The following is a 17254-nucleotide window of genomic DNA, read 5'->3' on the forward strand; positions in this document are numbered from 1 at the left end:
GTGGTTAAGTTGTATTTACAACACTGTTCCAGAACAGTTCAACCCAAATATTCAGATGTGTGCAGCACATTTTATGGAGGACTGTTTCCTGATCCTGGTAGAGTAGACTACAATGCCGGCTGTTCTGACTCACAGACTGTAAGTACGTTTCATATTTAAAATATTTGCCACTGATGATTCAAACGCGAGTTTTGAGAAGTGTAGAGTAGTGCTTGTTGTTTGTCATTTCTCCGATCACAAATGCAGACATGGTTTTATGTTTGCGCGGCGCGATGCAACGCAGCACGTAAAAAGACATTATAAGTCATTATAATCCTTAATTATGTTCCCACTGGAAGCAACAAATGCCTCGTTTATAATGGGTTTTATTGGTTTTGTCTCGTCGCTCCGGGACACGGCACTGCGCCAAGACTGGGGAAACTGTCCTGGTTTTATATATGCTTTTTGTATAGCACAAGAGGTACACTATACTGTTTAGCAGTTTGGGGTCAGTAAGATTTTAACGCCTGAAAGAAGTCTCTTATGCTCACCAAGACTGCATTTGTTTGATCAAAAATACAGTAAAAACAGAGCAATTTTATTAAATATTATTACACTGAAAAATGTAATTTATTTTTGCATTGGCAAAGCTGAGTTTTCAGCAGCCATTACTCCAATGTGAATATTAATGAGATTAATAAGAGGCAGAGCTTTAAAACTGACCTCTGCTACCATGGTGGTGAGCTGTGAGAAGGTCGGTCGGTCAGCAGGACTGTAAGCCCAACATTTACGCATCACAGAATATAACTCCTGCGGACAGTCTGGAGGCCTTTCCAACCGCTCGCCTTCCCGCTCAACACGATGTAAAATCTATACAAAGCACAACATGTCACTTAGTCATCAAAGGAAATAGAGCTTATTACAGCTATAGTTCATAAACAGAGCATAGCATTTTTCACAATTGTATTGCATCAAACCAGCATATATACCTGTCTGCCAGACAGCCCCAACCAGGGCTCCTCACAGTATGTGAACATTTCCCACAATGTGACACCAAACATCCAGACATCTGAAGCATGAGAGAAAGTACCTACACGCAAACTCTCAGGAGCACACCTATAGAAAGCAAGACAGAGGCTGGAATTACTATCCTTGACCTAGCAAACAGGTAATAGTGACAAGTTAACCTTTCTTCATTAAGATCATTGTTTCTACTTATACTTTGATTTATGGAATTGTATTCAGAATTCTGAAATAGCTCTTTCTGGTTCTTTAATCCAGCTTTCTTACCATGCAAAGGGAATGCGCTTGTGTGCCGTCATGATATAGTGGTCCCTGTCCTGATCCAAGCCTCTCATCAGTCCAAAGTCTCCGATCTTCACTAGCTCTCTAGCAGCCAAGAGCACATTCCGGGCAGCGAGGTCTCTGTGGATGAAGCGTCTGGACTCTAGGTACTCCATACCTGCAGTAATCTGTGTGCTGAAGAGCCAGAGCCGTGAAAGAGGATAATCTCCCTGTCGTAGACGCAGAGTGTCGTATAAAGAGCCAACGGGAGCCAGCTCCGTTACCTAATAAAAAAGGAAGTTTAATTATGTCATCCATCTTACCATAACCAGCACTGCAACAACATAACCAGCAACACTACTGTTCAAAGGTTTGGGGTCAGTAAGATTTTTACCAAGGTTTTTAACTCTTATACTCACCAAAGTTGCATTTATGTGATTAAAAATACAGTAAAATAGTCATATTGTGAAATATTATTGCAATTTAGTTCAAATGTTAGAAAGTTAACACTTCTCTTTTACTTTTTTAAAAAATAAATATTTATTTAGTATTTATTTGAATTAGAAGTCTTTTGTAACATTATAAGTGTCTTTACAGTCACTTTTAATCAATTTAATGCATCCCTGCTGAATAAAATTAATCTATTTTAAAATAAAGACCTTACTCACCCCAAACTTTTGAACGGTAGTGTACATCTTTAAACAACAACATGCTAATACAGTTTTATTTCACTCCAAAAATAAATAAGGAAAACTTTCAATTATTGCAAATGTATTGTATGCACCAAGGTCTTATACTTCAGACTAATATAAAATGCTTTTTGTTTTGAACTTTCTACAAGTTACATTTGCAGTTTTTGCAAGTTACACTTGCACAAGTTTTCTTTATAAGTGAGTTAGTGAATCACTGAATAAATCGATTTGTTCAAAAACATTATTTATTCAGGAACTAAACAAGTCTTTATAAGTGAGTCATTGAATAATTCATTCAACAGATTTGCTAAAAAACACTGACTCGTTGAAGATCACGCAGCTGTTAATTCTGCTTTGTTTAAAAAGTATTTTCATTAGTGGTGAACAAAAATACACAAAGTAAAAGGGCAATATTGTGTCTAAAGTGTAAGTTACTAAATATTAACTTCTTGTTTATTGAACTGGTTTATAAAAGCCAATATCACACTCATCAATCATATTTTTGGTCTGAATATCACCAAGACTGATACTACAAAGAATTGATTATTAGTACAGAATATGATCTTACATAAAAAGTTAAAATTACCATTTTAAGAGGATGAGTAAGGACAACACCATACAGATGTATAATGTTGGGGTGGTCCAGAGACTGCATGGTCGTAACTTCCTGGAGGAATTCGGTCACCACTTCTCCATATCTGGATGCGCCACCCCTCAAGGTTTTCACTGCTACAGGCAACTTAAAATAGGAAAACAAGACTGTTAGTGTAGTATTTATTTCTATGTGTTTAAGCTTCTAGATAGAAAAAAATAAAACATTCTTATATTTGGTTTAAAGCACTCACCACTCGTCCAGTCGGTGTTTGCCATTCTGCTTTCCTAACTACCCCAAAGGAACCTGAGCCTAGCCTGTCCCCAAAGATCAGTTCACTGTCCTGGATAAGACAGGGGAGTGCACGCCCTGGTTCTGGCCCCTGGCCTGACCCAACACCATTAAACTGCTCACTTCCCTCAGGGTTGCGACCATTGAAGGCCTAGTAGAAAATAGACAGTGATGATCACAGGTAGGCTAAGTGAATGAATAAAAAGAGGGGGTATGTAATGATGTGAAATACCTTAATCATCCACGACCGTGGTCGCATGTTGGTTTTGTAACGTCTGACGGCTTCCCATAATCGTCGCTGTCCTGTTGACAGAGAAAAATCACCAGAAAACAGCAATAAATACAAAGACACACTGATACACAAACCATATTAAAAGCACTAAATGATTATATTCACCATTGTAGGGTCTTTAAGTACACAAAGAAAATCAAACAAAATAACATGATCTTCAAATAACAAACTGCTTTACTAGACAAACCTGGTTTACTAATTCCAATCTGTTCAAGATCTGCTTCTTTAACGTAGTTCAGGTGCTCAATACGTGTCACATTGAGTCCATCTCGCATCCTTAGGTAGAATCTCTCTAGCTGCACACCAGCAAGGAGCTGGTACAGCCACTGAGTGTCATGATCCATCATTATTAGACTGTCACACAGCAACTCTGAAACACCAACAGAGCAATGAAATGAGATCAGAAAATAACGTAAAATAAATCTGAGCAATCTGAGACATTTATTGTTTTTCCTATATGGTCATTTTTAATTTTGATTCCATAGGAACTACCTAGAGTACACCTAGAGTAGTGTGTCTTTTCTGAATAGACACTACATGGCTGTTCCTTACAATTTGAAGCCCCACTGGGTTGCTATGGATGCCTGTTGGGAATTTGCTGTAAGCCAATGAGAAATTAAACAAACAAGAGACCTGAGCTGTGTTAAGAAAGCCCTCTTTAAGTGCATGGTACTCAAAATACTTCCTTTTTTACTTTATTCAGTTTAGATTTACAGGGGTGGTGCACATAATTCATTTTTTTTTAATTGCCAGTTTAACTGTTAGAGATCATTTTCAACTGCACATATTACCAACTACATAAAAATATATACATGTTTATAAGTTTCATGTTATTTTTTACTACAGGTAAAAAATGCAGAAATTAATATATACTACACATGCTAACAAACAGTCTAAAACTCAAGGAAGCAGGGGAGTTTATAAACCAAACAAACCACTTTTTTCAGTGGATGCCAATGAGGAGAGTAGTATGTGGCCAGCCACTTCAGGCATTTGTTTAAAAGAAAATGATTTACCACCTGCTCAGCACGATTAAACTCATAAAGCAATTATGCTATGAATGACCACTGAATACCTCTCTGAAGTATTCTAACTTGTTTGTACTGGCAAGGAAATCCCCTTTTAACAGTTTCATACTGTATACACAAGTATGAAAGCAAGATTTGGAAGTTATGTGCAGCACAGAATAGATTTTTTGCCTGCAAAGCACTGTGTCATTGCTTTCACAAGTCCGTGAACCTCCCATTCCTATCAGCATGTGTTCAAAGAGACAACTAGAAACTCTTTGCACTCTTGTGTTTACAGAACCATGACAACATAAAGACCAACTCAGACACATGACCTTTTAGTGAATAATCAGCCAGTATGCCTCAGAACAGACCGTTCTAAAACTATGGGGCTTGTCTGAGCAGGAAACCTAAGAGTATCAAAGTAAGATTCTCCAAGACTACACACCCAAAGTCCACACCCTGAATGACAAAAAGTAGACTCTGTGTGAAACTCAAGGCTCTAAAGTTTAGTTGACAAGGTATATTCTAGACCAGATCTTACATTTGTAATAACTACAGGATTATTGTTGTTAATCGGAGCATGAGCAAATGTTTTATTTTAGTCAAAAAATATCTCCAGAAGAGAGTGAAAGATTTTAGAGCCGGTCATTTTCAGCTCTAACAGGTTGCAACTTTCAGGCTGGTTTTCCTCAAGCTGGCTTGTTTGATAAAGCCATGCTTCTGTTAACATTTGATACAGTCTCCCCTGAAACTGGGTGTGAACTGATGTATCAAACAGTTTCTACAGCATTACTGCAATCAAATATGTTTCAAACCTTTTGAAAGTCTTAAAAGCAGAAAACAGTGGCCTTTTACAAAGAGTTATAAATGAGTGTACACCCAAATGACAGCTTCTGTTTGTCAAGTTTTGTCAAAAGGCCTGACTTTAATCCTTCATGTATAATTAACTTTAGAAATGTGTCAAACATATGCAGTTGACCTATGACCGGGTAGTTAGTCATAAACAATATGCAGGTCATTATTACATACTAATTTCCTAATTAACGGCACAGTACTAATTATTATATCAACGTTATTTGAGAGATTTGTTAAGTGTATATAATGCTGCCTGCCCACTTAATATTCAGAATGAGTGTAGGAAAAAAAAATGTTAAATACTTTATTTGTCATTCATTTTTTTCTTAGCAGCAAATAACAGTAGGCCTATGGTCCCTCATTAATAATAAATTTTTCAATAAGGAGAGGAAACGTTTTACAAAACTTCATTTCAGCGTCATATGAAAAACAGTAATTTCAACAGATATGAAAAAGGCCTACATTGAAACTGAAACTACCCACAGATACTCAGATACAGTAGGAAAAAAACTGCGTAAATTTGTATTCTGTATATACTGGAATATAGAGTAATTATTATATACACTGACACAAAGGAAAGTCTTTAATGCAGTTTTTGAAAGCAAACTTACATACTGTTGGTTTCACCTTGTGCTATAAATCAACCATGAAAACAGATAAGAACGACTTAGATATCTGGGCCCAGGTGAGTGTTTTTAAAGCATAATAACACCAAAGCGGAAATGACGCTCTTAAAAACAATTCCATGGTAAATCGTTTCTTTTGACCAACCATCCCTTTTGTTTAGACTCTCATTCACTTTTAATTAATATATTGCTTTTTTTCCCCATACATCATTAACTTTTCTTTGCAGAATAAGGATGCTAATTGCAGTAAACAAAAGCTTATACTTACAAATAAACGCTCGACGTTTTTTTTTTTCCGCAGTCGAATCACTTTCTTCAGCTCGTAAGTCAACTGCACTCCAGGTATAAACTGTCCATTATGAATCGTTCATTTTCAGTGAGTTTCACGCATGTTTATTATAATCTGCCGTGCTAGAATATAGAAGCTAGTTTAAATAGTCCGTCTATCATTAATCTGTGGGTTATGAGTAGTTTTTAAAGTAGCCTAAAGACAGGTGTTTTATAGACTGCATTTGACGTCTCTCTGCGATTCCAAAGCAATCAGTCTAAGTTCTTCCTCACTCCGCCTCCTCACGTCCTCCACCCTTAACACCAACATTTCCCCTTCACCGCCTGCTGGATTTATGCCCTTTATTACATCATACTGTTGTTTTTCCTCCCCAAATTTGACAGTCATGTGGATTTTGATGTTTAGGCTATCTTCTTTCTTTCCCCCTATTGTTTACCATGCTGGGCTCAAACAGCTATAGATCCCTATAGCCTACTTGAAAACCACATTGTTATTTGTAGGCCTATTCCCCATCATAAACATAAACTATTTTATTAATTCCTACTCTGTATAATGAATAATCCAAAACACTGTCTATTTGTATCTGCAACTGGCATTTTAATTCACTTATTATCTAAGTGGACAATATCATGGTTTTCCAATTTCCTTTTTTTAAAAATACATTTTACTAAGTAAATGATTATATTTTAAACGTGGTGCATGGAGTGATATAGGTTAAAGGTAATATTCCACAGCAACCCTGTGTTTAGCTTTACAGGAAACATGGGCTTATTTTCTTGCTATTGGTTTTGAAAAGTCGGAAGTGTTGAAATAAAGGACATCAACAATTGTGACAAATGACAATAAATGGGCGTGAAAAGAAAATTGTAAATATTGTAGGCTATTAGTACACTCAGTATGAAGGAACTCTCACAAATTACATAAAGCCCTGCTTCATTAGAAGCACTTGAAAATAGAGACTATTTTCCCCAGTGCCCCTTTCAGGCATGCCTTTCTGATCCTGTCTTTCCAGTTTGACTGGATATTTATGTACTTTCTTCTTCTCACAAAGACACACACACTCACGCATACGCAAATGATCACGTGAAATCATGTAATAGATTACCCTTAGTCAACCTATAAAAATTACCCTTTAGGGGAAAAATAACTTTTATTAACAACTCACTTCCTGGTTATCTATTTACGATACTGTACATATCATAAATAACTATTGACTGTTAACTTTAAAAAAAATAATAATAAAATAAAAAAAATTAAAAAAGTGTAGGTGATTTTAACCATGGAAATGAAACTAGCTGCACTGCATGGGAACATGCTTATTAAGCACTATATATTTATGCCATCGACCAAATATTTTGTCAGTGAACAGTAATTTTATTTGAAAATAAACCAAATACACAAATAAAATCTTTGTATACAGTAGTGAACCATTAGTATAATATAACGGATATTAACAGCTGAGTTCTGAGAAATCCCATTAACTGTGAATAGGTTGAGTCAACTGTGTGCTGCAATTGAAAGGCCGCATCATTTAGTCCAAACTAGTGCCATTTTTAAAATAAGTTCTTCCTTCCCATCACACTGTGACTCAGACCTAGAAATATGCAGCCTGTACTTAACCATATGTCAGAATTGCTGACATATAGATACTGACAGCATAGAAAAAGACCACAAACAAAATGGATAAGTGGAGACAAGAGGCTATATAGGCTACCATATTTGAAATGAGAGACTAAATTCAACTACTGAACATCACATTTTTAATCTACTAAATATTTAAGTAAATACTAGATACTTGATTTAGAAAAAACTAAATTAGTAATCCTTTCTATAAGTTCCTTAATATTTCTCATTTTTATTCTAACTGAATGAATTATGAATTTTAAGTTCATTTGCTTAAACCCCCTTTTTACATTTAAAGCTCATTCTTCATCACACGGTTTGACCCAGTATTAGTATATTAATATGTTGCAAGTATCTTCGTTTGGGTGTTATTTTTAGTGCTTTATTTTGTCAGCATTAGTGATGGGAATTCTGGCTCTTTTTAGGGAACCTGGATCATTTGGCTCAGCTCAGCAAAAAGAACCGGCTGTTTCGGCTCTCAAATGGCTTTTTTAATTCAGCCAAATTTGTCAGTGTTTTGACCTATGTCTGTTATGTGTGCACAAATATATTTTAATTATTCTAAGTAATTAAACTAAACCATTAAAAAAAATAAAATTCAAAAATATAAAACGCCACATAATATGCAGTTTTGTTAAATTACACTAGGCCTATATAATTCAAATTCAAAACGTGTTGTCATATTTCTGGCTCCATATGCCTTTCCGAAATACCATAATTTTACATTATTTTGGTATAAAAACCAAAAACCTAATTTATGTAAAAACATAAAACACTATTAGCCTACAGAACGCTATTACCCAGATTGCACAAGTAGGCTATGTCTCTAAGATGTCTGCTAAAGAGCTCTTGTTCTGGGAAACATCTGCTGTGTAAAAACATCTGATTTACATACATTCTAAAACATAAACATCTTCAAGACATCTGATAGCAAACGTCTTAGAGACATATTGCAGATGTAAATGCAGACATTAAATAGATGTGATGTATCAGGGTATGTGCTCTCAGGGTAGTGAACTATCCAAAACACAAACTATTATAAACAAATCATTCTCAACATGTAACACATGGTGTGCCATATAACAGATAAAACTAAATTACAGTGTGCAAAACAGAAGCATCAAACACAGTTGTATCGTTATACATCTATTAACCCTGAAATATTGTCACATTGTGCATGCGTGTTGAATCAGTTGATGTGTATGTGCGTGCGTGCGACCAATCGCGAGCGAGAATCATCACATGCACGTCAAAGCAAAATAAGTCAGTACAAGCAGTGCGCGTGGCTAACAAGCAGTGTGGCAAAAACCATCCCATTATTTTCTCTTGTATTAACAAAGTTTAAAAAAAACGCTGAGAGCCGTCGTAGAAAACGACCGGGAGCCGACTCATATCGTTCACTTAAAGGAGCAGTTCGCGAACGACACACATCACAGCTGAACACGCAGCGCTAGCATGAGCATGTGATCTGAGTGCGCCATAGATTGGAGAGAATAGGAAACATCCACCATGGTTTTTGGGTGTTTTGAATGTGTTTTTTTTTGGGGGTTTTTTTTTGGTACTCAAATTTCAGACTCATCACCTATGAAAGTTTACTTGACCTCCAGTACAGTAGGTGGCGATAATGCTCCTAAGGAGTTATTCGCCATAAAACAAGAAGAAGAAGAAGACGACACACATCTCCTATGGGTACCGGCTCATACTGGGGTGGAGGGAAATGAGGAAGTGGACTGCTTGGCTAAAATGGCTCTGAAGCACTCAGATAGTGAAATTAATATAGCAATTAGCAAATCTGAAATCAAGAGAATTATATCAATTGAAGTAAGAAAGATATGGCAAAATTTGTTTGATAGTGGAATAAAAGGAAGGCATCTTTACCAGATACAGGGTTGTGTAGGTGAAGAGAGAATAAGATGTGGGAGTAGGAAGAAAGATGTTATTATAACAAGAATGAGGATTGGACATTCAGCGTTAAATTAAAATTTACACAAAACAGGGAAGCATGAAAATGGAAGATGTGATAAATGTGGGAATCCAGAAGCAGTAAAGCACATTCTTCTAGAATGCGATGCGTATGAAAGAGAAAGAAATCAACTTAATCATAAATTAGGTTTGATGGGACATGATAAAGTATCACTCAAGATATTACTAGGGAATAGCCAAATGCAATCAAGAATTAAAGAAGAAGTGTTCAATTATCTAAAAAATACAGGAAATAAGGAAAGAATATAAATTATAATTGTGGTATATATATATAAAATATATATATATATATTTTTTAATATAATATATATCCTTCTCTCTACCAAATCTGTTCACTCCACACTCCAGATCAGTAGGTGGTGGTAATGCACCTCTTTCGCTGGTTTGCCAAACCGCCATAAAACACCAGAAGAAGAAGAAGAAGAAGACAACGAACTGAACTTCAGAGTCAGATCGTGTTTGAAATGTGGCAGCAAGATTAGGTACGTTTTTGGTGATCTACATATAAACTACATTGTCACAGTGTGTGCTATCGTTTTTGAGGAAAAGAAAAGGCAGATTTTATTAGTTTTTACTGACGAAAAACTGCACGTAAAAGGTGAGTGATATGTGAGCACAATTGAATAGACTGTAGGCAGCTGTTAGCTCGAAAGCTAGTTAGCAAATTTGCACATGCCAACAAGCGAAAAATACCAAAGGAACCGTGAATTATAACGTCTACCGTCATTGCAAAACGCACTAAACACGAGTTGTTTCAAGAAATGAAATGGCTTTTGAAAGGCTTGGTGGATATGAAGCTGCATGAGACATGTTCTCCGTTCATTTAGTCGTTGATTTTACAATTGCCAATGGATATATCTGAATATATTGAACATGAATATATCTGCAAATTTCATGAATCGTGTTTGGTGAAACGAGCACAGACAATTTAATTACTTTGAGAATGCATACGGTCTAATAACGCTAATACCTGCTTTCTGTGTAAATTGTTCTCCAGTATTCGATGCGTTTAAATTAGAGTAAATGAGAACTGTATATAAATTATGCTATTGTATGTATTTAAAATGTCAAAAGTAGATATATGTATGGTAGCTAACATCTGCTTCACTTTGCGAGTCACCATATAACTGACTTGATTACTGGTCTTATAAGTAACAAGTAACACATCTGTACTGTGCAAATTACCTGCCTGCACCTTAAACAAAATTCAAGGCACTGAAATGACCCTAATTCTTATCCTTGCAGGCGGCGAGCTGGCGCAGATAGCAGGTTGCCAGTGGACTATGAGAGACAGCGGTGGAAGCCTGGCCCAGAACCGCTGGCAAGGTGAACTCTCCTTGACTGTGAGCCAGAAAGCCAGCAGTGTTGGGGGCATGGGAGGTGTTCTAATGGATCCAAACTCCCCTCCTAATGCTACCAGCCCCATTCACCTCAAACTAGGTCACAATGAACAAGTCTGGACTGGAGAGTACATTGAACCGGTAGAGGTTGATGAAGAAGCTGGCTTTGATGAGGATGAAGAAGATATGGAAGAAGAAGAACGAGATGAGGAAGACATCGATTCAGAATGTGTTCCATGGGAGGAGAAAGATGAAGTGGAAGACTGGCAAATGCCATTTGAATCACAACCGCAAGCCATGCTCGCTAATAATTATCGGCAGCAGGTGTCCTTGCATGAAGTGGAGGCCAAATTCCAAGCCAGAGACTTTCCTGAGAAGCCCTTCTGGATTCGGCTTCGTGGACTTAGACAGCAAAGGCTGAAGCGATGGCGAAGACTGCGGTCTAGTGCAAGGATACGTAACCGGCTTGTGCAGAATTGGAAAACGTGGAGACAGCGGGCCCAGTGGGCCAGCACCTTAGGGTATCGACGGGCAAGGAGGTGGCGCCAGTATAGCCTTTATGCCAGCAAGAGACGCTATGAGCAGGGATGTGACACCATGGGCTCATCACAAACAGGTTTGGAGACAAGTGGAAGAGAAACAGGTGAGACTTTTCCTTTTCTCGTTATTTAGAGCAGAGGTTTTCAATCTGGGGAATGGGGGCCGCAAGGGAATGCTTTGATTTAAATAAATGAATGACTGATTGATTGATTAAAATAATATAAATTATATTTTAAATGCATCAGTACAGTACTATAGTGAGTAGAAATAAAAAGGCAATAATGTAACGTAATAGAAATTAATTATTTTCGGAGGGGGTCCCTCACACTGTTGAAAACTACTGATTAAGAGTAAGTAGAATTATAGTCAGAACTGTAATATATTATATGTTTGTTTTCTCTCCACAGAAAACAATTTCTCTGTTTTCAGTGGTTATCATGGGGATTCTCAGTCTAATTCAACAGTCAGTGGTGGTCAGGAATATCTTTCTATGCCCCTGAAGCCCACCACTCAGCTGATGGCGATGACCCTTACAGAGGAGCACAGGTCTTATGTCCAAGGTAGAACTGTTGTTCTCTAAAAGCTGTAGAAACATACATCCAATCTCTTTTGGTTATGATATGGAAGTATGTGCAGTGATTAATATTTGGAAAATATAGGACTTTACGCCAAGATTGCAGCTTAAAGTGGATGTTATACTCAAGCTATTGGCATAAAACTGGCATTAAGACAATTTTTTTAGTTTTATTTTATTTCTGAATCATCCAGACTGCCTTTTTAAGTAGACAAATGAAATTTCTCACCTAATTTGGTGTTTAAATGGAAAACATGTTCAAAACTCTGTGGTTCCTCATGCATGCATTTATTTATTTTTCAGGTCTTCTGGACAAGTACCTTCAAAAGTATGGAAGTCTGATTCCTGTACATTCAGATGATATTGTTGAGGAATTGCGGGGCATCTTCAATGAGGACTTCACTCAGCCACACAGGTCTCACACATGCACAACCTCAAATACACTCTCTTTCTTTCAGTTGTTTATGTCTTTGTGCATTTATTGTGTACCATATGCATCTTTGGAAGGAACTAACGTTTTTTTTTCTTTACCATGTGCCCACAGGAAAGTCATGGTGCAACATTTAATTCAGTCCTACCAGAGATCACCAGGGACTGCCATGGTGAAAGGGTTTCGGGTGAATTACAAGCGTCATGTTCTCACAATGGATGATCTCAGCACCCTCTATGGACAGAATTGGCTCAATGACCAGGTCAGTTTTGAGTTATAAATGCACAGCACTATTTTCCATTCATTTTTCATCTGTCCAGCTTAATGCACACATTGTTCTTATGCACACATCTGATTTCTTAAGGTCATGAACATGTATGGAGACCTTGTGATGGATTCGGTGCCTGAAAAGGTGATTATTTTTTAGTTATTTCTCATTTCTCCTGTGTAATTCTCCTATTTTGTCATATTAGTTAACCTGATCCTAGTTCAACCTTAATAACAAAGGTTGTGAAATACAAATGGATCCTGGACTGTTCAGTAATCAATGTATATAATAAAGTGAACATTTTTAGACGCACATTATTGTGAGTTGGTAAGTCAGTTTTATAGTTGTTGTTGATTGTTGGGGAAAGTTAATTTGTATTCAGTTGTGGTCAGTGCTTTTTGTTATATCTAATGGCATCTCCTTCATTTTAGGTGCACTTCTTTAACAGTTTCTTTTATGACAAGTTGAGGACCAAAGGTTATGATGGAGTGAAACGGTGGACAAAGAATGTAAGAAAATTCATAAGAACAGCATTTATTTGCAATGCATTATAAATGTCTTTACTGTCACTTTTGATCAATTTAATGCGTCCTTGCTGCATTATCGGTAATTTCTTATAAAGAAAAATCTTACTGACCCCACACTTTAGAAGTTTATGATCTTCTTATGTACATAACATAATCATGTACTAATTAATGATTAATTTATTTGGGTCCATTCTTTAGTAATAATCCTTAAAGCAAATCAGCAGAACTATGCTTTTATTAATAAAAGTACAAACATGTTTCAGGTGGACATCTTCCAGAAGGATCTGTTGTTGATTCCCATTCATTTAGAAGTGCACTGGTCACTGGTCTCGGTTGATATTAAACAGCGCTTCATCACGTACTTCGATTCTCAGCGAACCCTTAATCGCCGCTGCCCCAAAGTAAAAGCCCTACAAAAAATATTGTTTTATGCACAGTCAAAAACTTCTTTAAAAGCTATGAAATTTCTTTAAAGTTGTGTGTAATGTCAAAAACATTAGATAAAAAATAAATTTGTGTTTGTAATTTATCTCAGCTAAGTGACATTTTTTTCTCTCCACAGCATATTTTTAAATACCTTCAGGCAGAAGCCATGATAAAAGAGAAGAGAGACTTTTGCACAGGGTGGAAAGGTTTTTTTAAAATGGTGAGTCCAGTCACTGCAGTGACTGTTACCATAAATTGCTACCTGACTTTTTTTTGTAATGTCTAATGTTGTTCAGTTGTTTGCAGGGTTCCCACGCTTCTTGAAAGTACTTGAATTTCAGACATATGGATTCAAGACCTGGAAAGTACTTGAAAACGGACATAAGTCCTTGAAAGTGCTTGAATTAAATTTGAAATGAAGTTTGTTTATGGCGCTATATAAAAAAATTCTCCTATATGTTCTGTCAAAGACAACGAAACGGCACTAATGATTGGGGGTGGAGATGGGGTAGCGCGAAAAAAAACTTGTGTTGATGTGCAGCCTAGAGCCCTGAGCGGGACAGTTTTCTTAAGCCCGCTCCCGCTGAATTTCCACACTTATAACACGATGACAGATGACGGAGCGTATCATTTGAGTCTTGAGAACTCACTCACTCGCACGATCAAACGAATCAATTGAATGAATGATTCAGTGATAAAAATCAGTGACTTGCCACCACCTGCTGGCGGCTTCAGTTTCATTTTTAGGTATAATTTTAGTTATTTAAATCATTTAATATTTCTGCATTCAAAATTGTATATTTAAAACATTAATCTCCACATGAATTTAATTGCACTTATGCCACCTCTGAGCCCCATTAAACGTCTGAAAATGTACTTTCAAGCCACTTTTGTGTTCTTCTGTGCACCCTCTAGTACAAATTAATTTTTGTTAATACTAATTTCATATGATTGGTAACTTATTTGTCTCATTCTAATTCTTATTATATTATTTTAAATAGAAATTTTAAAAAGCTTATAAACATACATTTTTGAATTTGACAGATGAAAATGATGCCATTGCAAAGGTAAAAAGAAAATACCCCTGTAAATCACTTTGTCACTGTGACTAAAGGAGTCACATGTCACCTCGTATTAGGAAGGCAAATTTTTGATCAGAATTTTTGATCACTGATTAGAAGGTGCTCCTACATTTTTTAAATTAGGAGGACAAGCGCTCCTAAAAAGAAAAGTAAGCCTAGAGCCATGTGTATCAGTAGCCTATATTAGATCCGTGCATGATGGATGACCCCTACTTAATAAGAATAACGTTCTGAAGTGTTATGAAATACATGAAGACTATTTTTATAGGCTTTATGGACAGATAAGTTGAGAGTGACTCTTGAAGGACCAGCACCACATCCTCTTGTACCACTGTTTGATGAATTTATCTTCCAGAATCTGGCAGTAAGTTTTAGGAGCTCATTTTTGTCAGTCTCTGCAAGACAGACTTTTCAGACGTATCTTTTGAGTGAATGTGCAAATTTGTAATGTTAAGAGGTTTTACCATGTTATTACAACATTTAACCACTTTTTATTAATTTAAAATTTGAGAAATTCTTTCACATTTACATTTTGTAAAAGAACTACAGCAAAAACAGATGCATATTTTATCAATATTTTAGAAATTGTATTTGAATATTACCAGTACTGACTTCAATGGATTTCATTAAATTCCTTTGAACACAACTGCTCAAAACGGTCTAAATTTATGAAACCTACACATTCAAAACATTATTACTCTGAAATTTTTAATGTAAATGTTAAGTGTAAGTGAAATGTTAAGTACTGTAAGGTCTTTCGTGACACTACATATGCTGGGGTGTGAATTTGATAGGTGCTTGATATACCGGTAAAATAAATGGTGCTTTAAAAAGTCCTTGAAAGTCCTTGAATCCGGTGTTCATGAAAGAGTGGGAACCCTGTGTTTGATTGACAATTATTAGAGCCTCTCTTTTTTATGTTACAGAATGTTGGCAGACAGAATAATGACAGTGACTGTGGTGCATTTGTCCTGCAGGTATATATACACCAACTTCATTCTGAAGTTTTATGGGTGGTTGATAAGAATCAGATTAACTGACTCAGTACTGTACATTTATAGCAGTTTATCCAAAGTAAAATCCATTAAGCTCTATTAAAAACCATAAAGCATTTGTCAGAACATATGTTGTTTGAGATGTCTTTTCATCAATTACACACAAAAGATTTACCTCTTATTTCTCTTTTTATTTTCTCCACCTCTTCTTTAGTATTGCAAGTGTCTCGCATTGGGTCAGCCCTTCAGCTTCAGTCAACAGGACATGCCCAAACTGAGGAGACTTATGTACAAAGAACTGTGTTATTGCAAGCTCTCACTGTGATTTTTGTCTAAAGACTGCACAGCCAGTGGAGAAAAATATACATTTGTCCAAATGGCCTGAGAGACTTCACACTTAGGATATTTCATCCTCGCTCACTTTTATTTTTATTTTGTATAACTGTTTTTGTTTGGTTTCGTACTGGAGCCCAACATCTTGCCTGAGAGATCTGAGGTGATTTACGGTTGACAGTCTGTCTTGCTCTTGTGACATATACTGCCTAAAAGGAAAACTGTTTCAGATTTTGCTTTTGTTCTGTGCATAAAGATGTTGCTGATCCGAAATGTTGGCATGAGGGTATCTGTGCTCTAACGCAAGTGACAAATCATGTCTGCAGTTTTGTTTTTAATAAATCATCTTATGAAAATAATGATCTGTGTATTCATCGGAACACTTGTTATTCTGTGAGTCATGTTGCAATTAATGATAACATGATATTATGAAATGGCCGGGATTTATAATGAAGTGGTGTTACTGAATCAACGTGTCAGTGAGGTATTCTCAGGTTATGCTGTGTTCGCCCTTATTCAAACTGGAAATTATACCAGTAAGCTGGTTTTTCCTCAAAGCATATTTGTAGGGACTATTAAATGACCCACTAGCAACACAAGCTGTGAATCATAAATGACTCACTTGCAACATTTGTGTACAGGAAAACAGCTCTTGGGTAATAAGGGAAGAGTTACCTCTGACTGTATTTTCTGGAAGTGAGCAAATTAGTATTTGACATAGTAACAAGGTTTTTTTTATTTACTTGTTTTAATTCAAGTACAGTTAGCAACAGATCGAAAGCAAAAAATAAATAAATTAGTAAGACACACATTAACATAATGAAAGTACCTTTACAGTCTATTAAAATCCCATTAACAAATATGTCCTCATAGCTCAGGGCTGTCCAGACTCGGTCCTGGAGGGCCGGTGTCCTGCAGAGTTTAGCTCCAACTTGCCTCAACACACCTGACTAGAAGTTCCTATGCCTAGTAAGAGCTTGATTAGCTGGTTCAGGTGTGTTTAATGAAGGTTGGAGCTAAACTCTGCAGGACACCGGCCCTCCAGGACCGAGTTTGGACAGCCCAGTCATAGCTCATATATTGTTACTTCAGTCACTTTCACATTTTTTTAAATATGTATAATAACCTCAAATTTTAGGGCTGAAAAAATGGTTTGCACTTTGCAAATTAATTGTTATTAATTTAGTTATTTTACTCATTAAAACATAGGTCATTTTAAAAAA

General features: G+C 36.4%; 2 protein-coding genes across 3 annotated transcripts in view; one reads left to right on the plus strand and one right to left on the minus strand.

Moving 5' to 3' along the window:
• LOC107687033 (activated CDC42 kinase 1-like) overlaps positions 1–6228 on the minus strand; it is a 17952-nt gene extending 11724 nt beyond the window's left edge. The window contains exons 1-8 of one of the 2 annotated variants that reach the window (XM_016484170.1): positions 5890–6228; positions 3318–3500; positions 3071–3141; positions 2801–2989; positions 2542–2694; positions 1270–1547; positions 969–1095; positions 703–849 (exon numbers count right to left, since the gene is read on the minus strand). In XM_016484170.1, coding sequence (XP_016339656.1) covers positions 703–849; positions 969–1095; positions 1270–1547; positions 2542–2694; positions 2801–2989; positions 3071–3141; positions 3318–3477 — 1125 coding nt within the window. In that variant the 5' untranslated portion in view covers positions 3478–3500; positions 5890–6228. Of the gene's footprint in view, positions 1–702; positions 850–968; positions 1096–1269; positions 1548–2541; positions 2695–2800; positions 2990–3070; positions 3142–3317; positions 3501–5606; positions 5682–5889 lie in introns of those variants that run through there. The other variant, XM_016484171.1, reaches the window with a different exon arrangement.
• Positions 6229–10081: 3853 nt separating this feature from the next.
• On the plus strand, positions 10082–16387 carry LOC107687035 (uncharacterized). The gene is made up of 11 exons (XM_016484172.1): positions 10082–10114; positions 10762–11499; positions 11804–11956; positions 12274–12385; positions 12515–12662; positions 12765–12812; positions 13100–13177; positions 13459–13596; positions 13758–13841; positions 15630–15680; positions 15913–16387. Exons 2-11 carry the CDS (start codon positions 10800–10802, stop codon positions 16021–16023), a joined length of 1623 nt encoding a protein of 540 aa, XP_016339658.1. The 5' UTR covers positions 10082–10114; positions 10762–10799; the 3' UTR covers positions 16024–16387.
• Positions 16388–17254: the final 867 nt, after the last annotated feature.

Source organism: Sinocyclocheilus anshuiensis, unplaced genomic scaffold (assembly GCF_001515605.1).
Source record: "Sinocyclocheilus anshuiensis isolate Anshui unplaced genomic scaffold, SAMN03320099.WGS_v1.1 scaffold2054, whole genome shotgun sequence".
Lineage (NCBI taxonomy): Eukaryota > Metazoa > Chordata > Actinopteri > Cypriniformes > Cyprinidae > Sinocyclocheilus > Sinocyclocheilus anshuiensis.

Coding starts and splice junctions, on each gene's coding strand:
- LOC107687035 (XM_016484172.1), top strand. CDS start 10,800: ATGAGAGACAGCGGTGGAAGCCTGGCCCAGAACCGCTGGCAAGGTGAA. Junction 13,842..15,629: donor GGAAAGGTTTTTTTAAAATG/GTGAGTCCAGTC, acceptor TTTATGTTACAG/AATGTTGGCAGACAGAATAA. Junction 15,681..15,912: donor GTGGTGCATTTGTCCTGCAG/GTATATATACAC, acceptor CCTCTTCTTTAG/TATTGCAAGTGTCTCGCATT.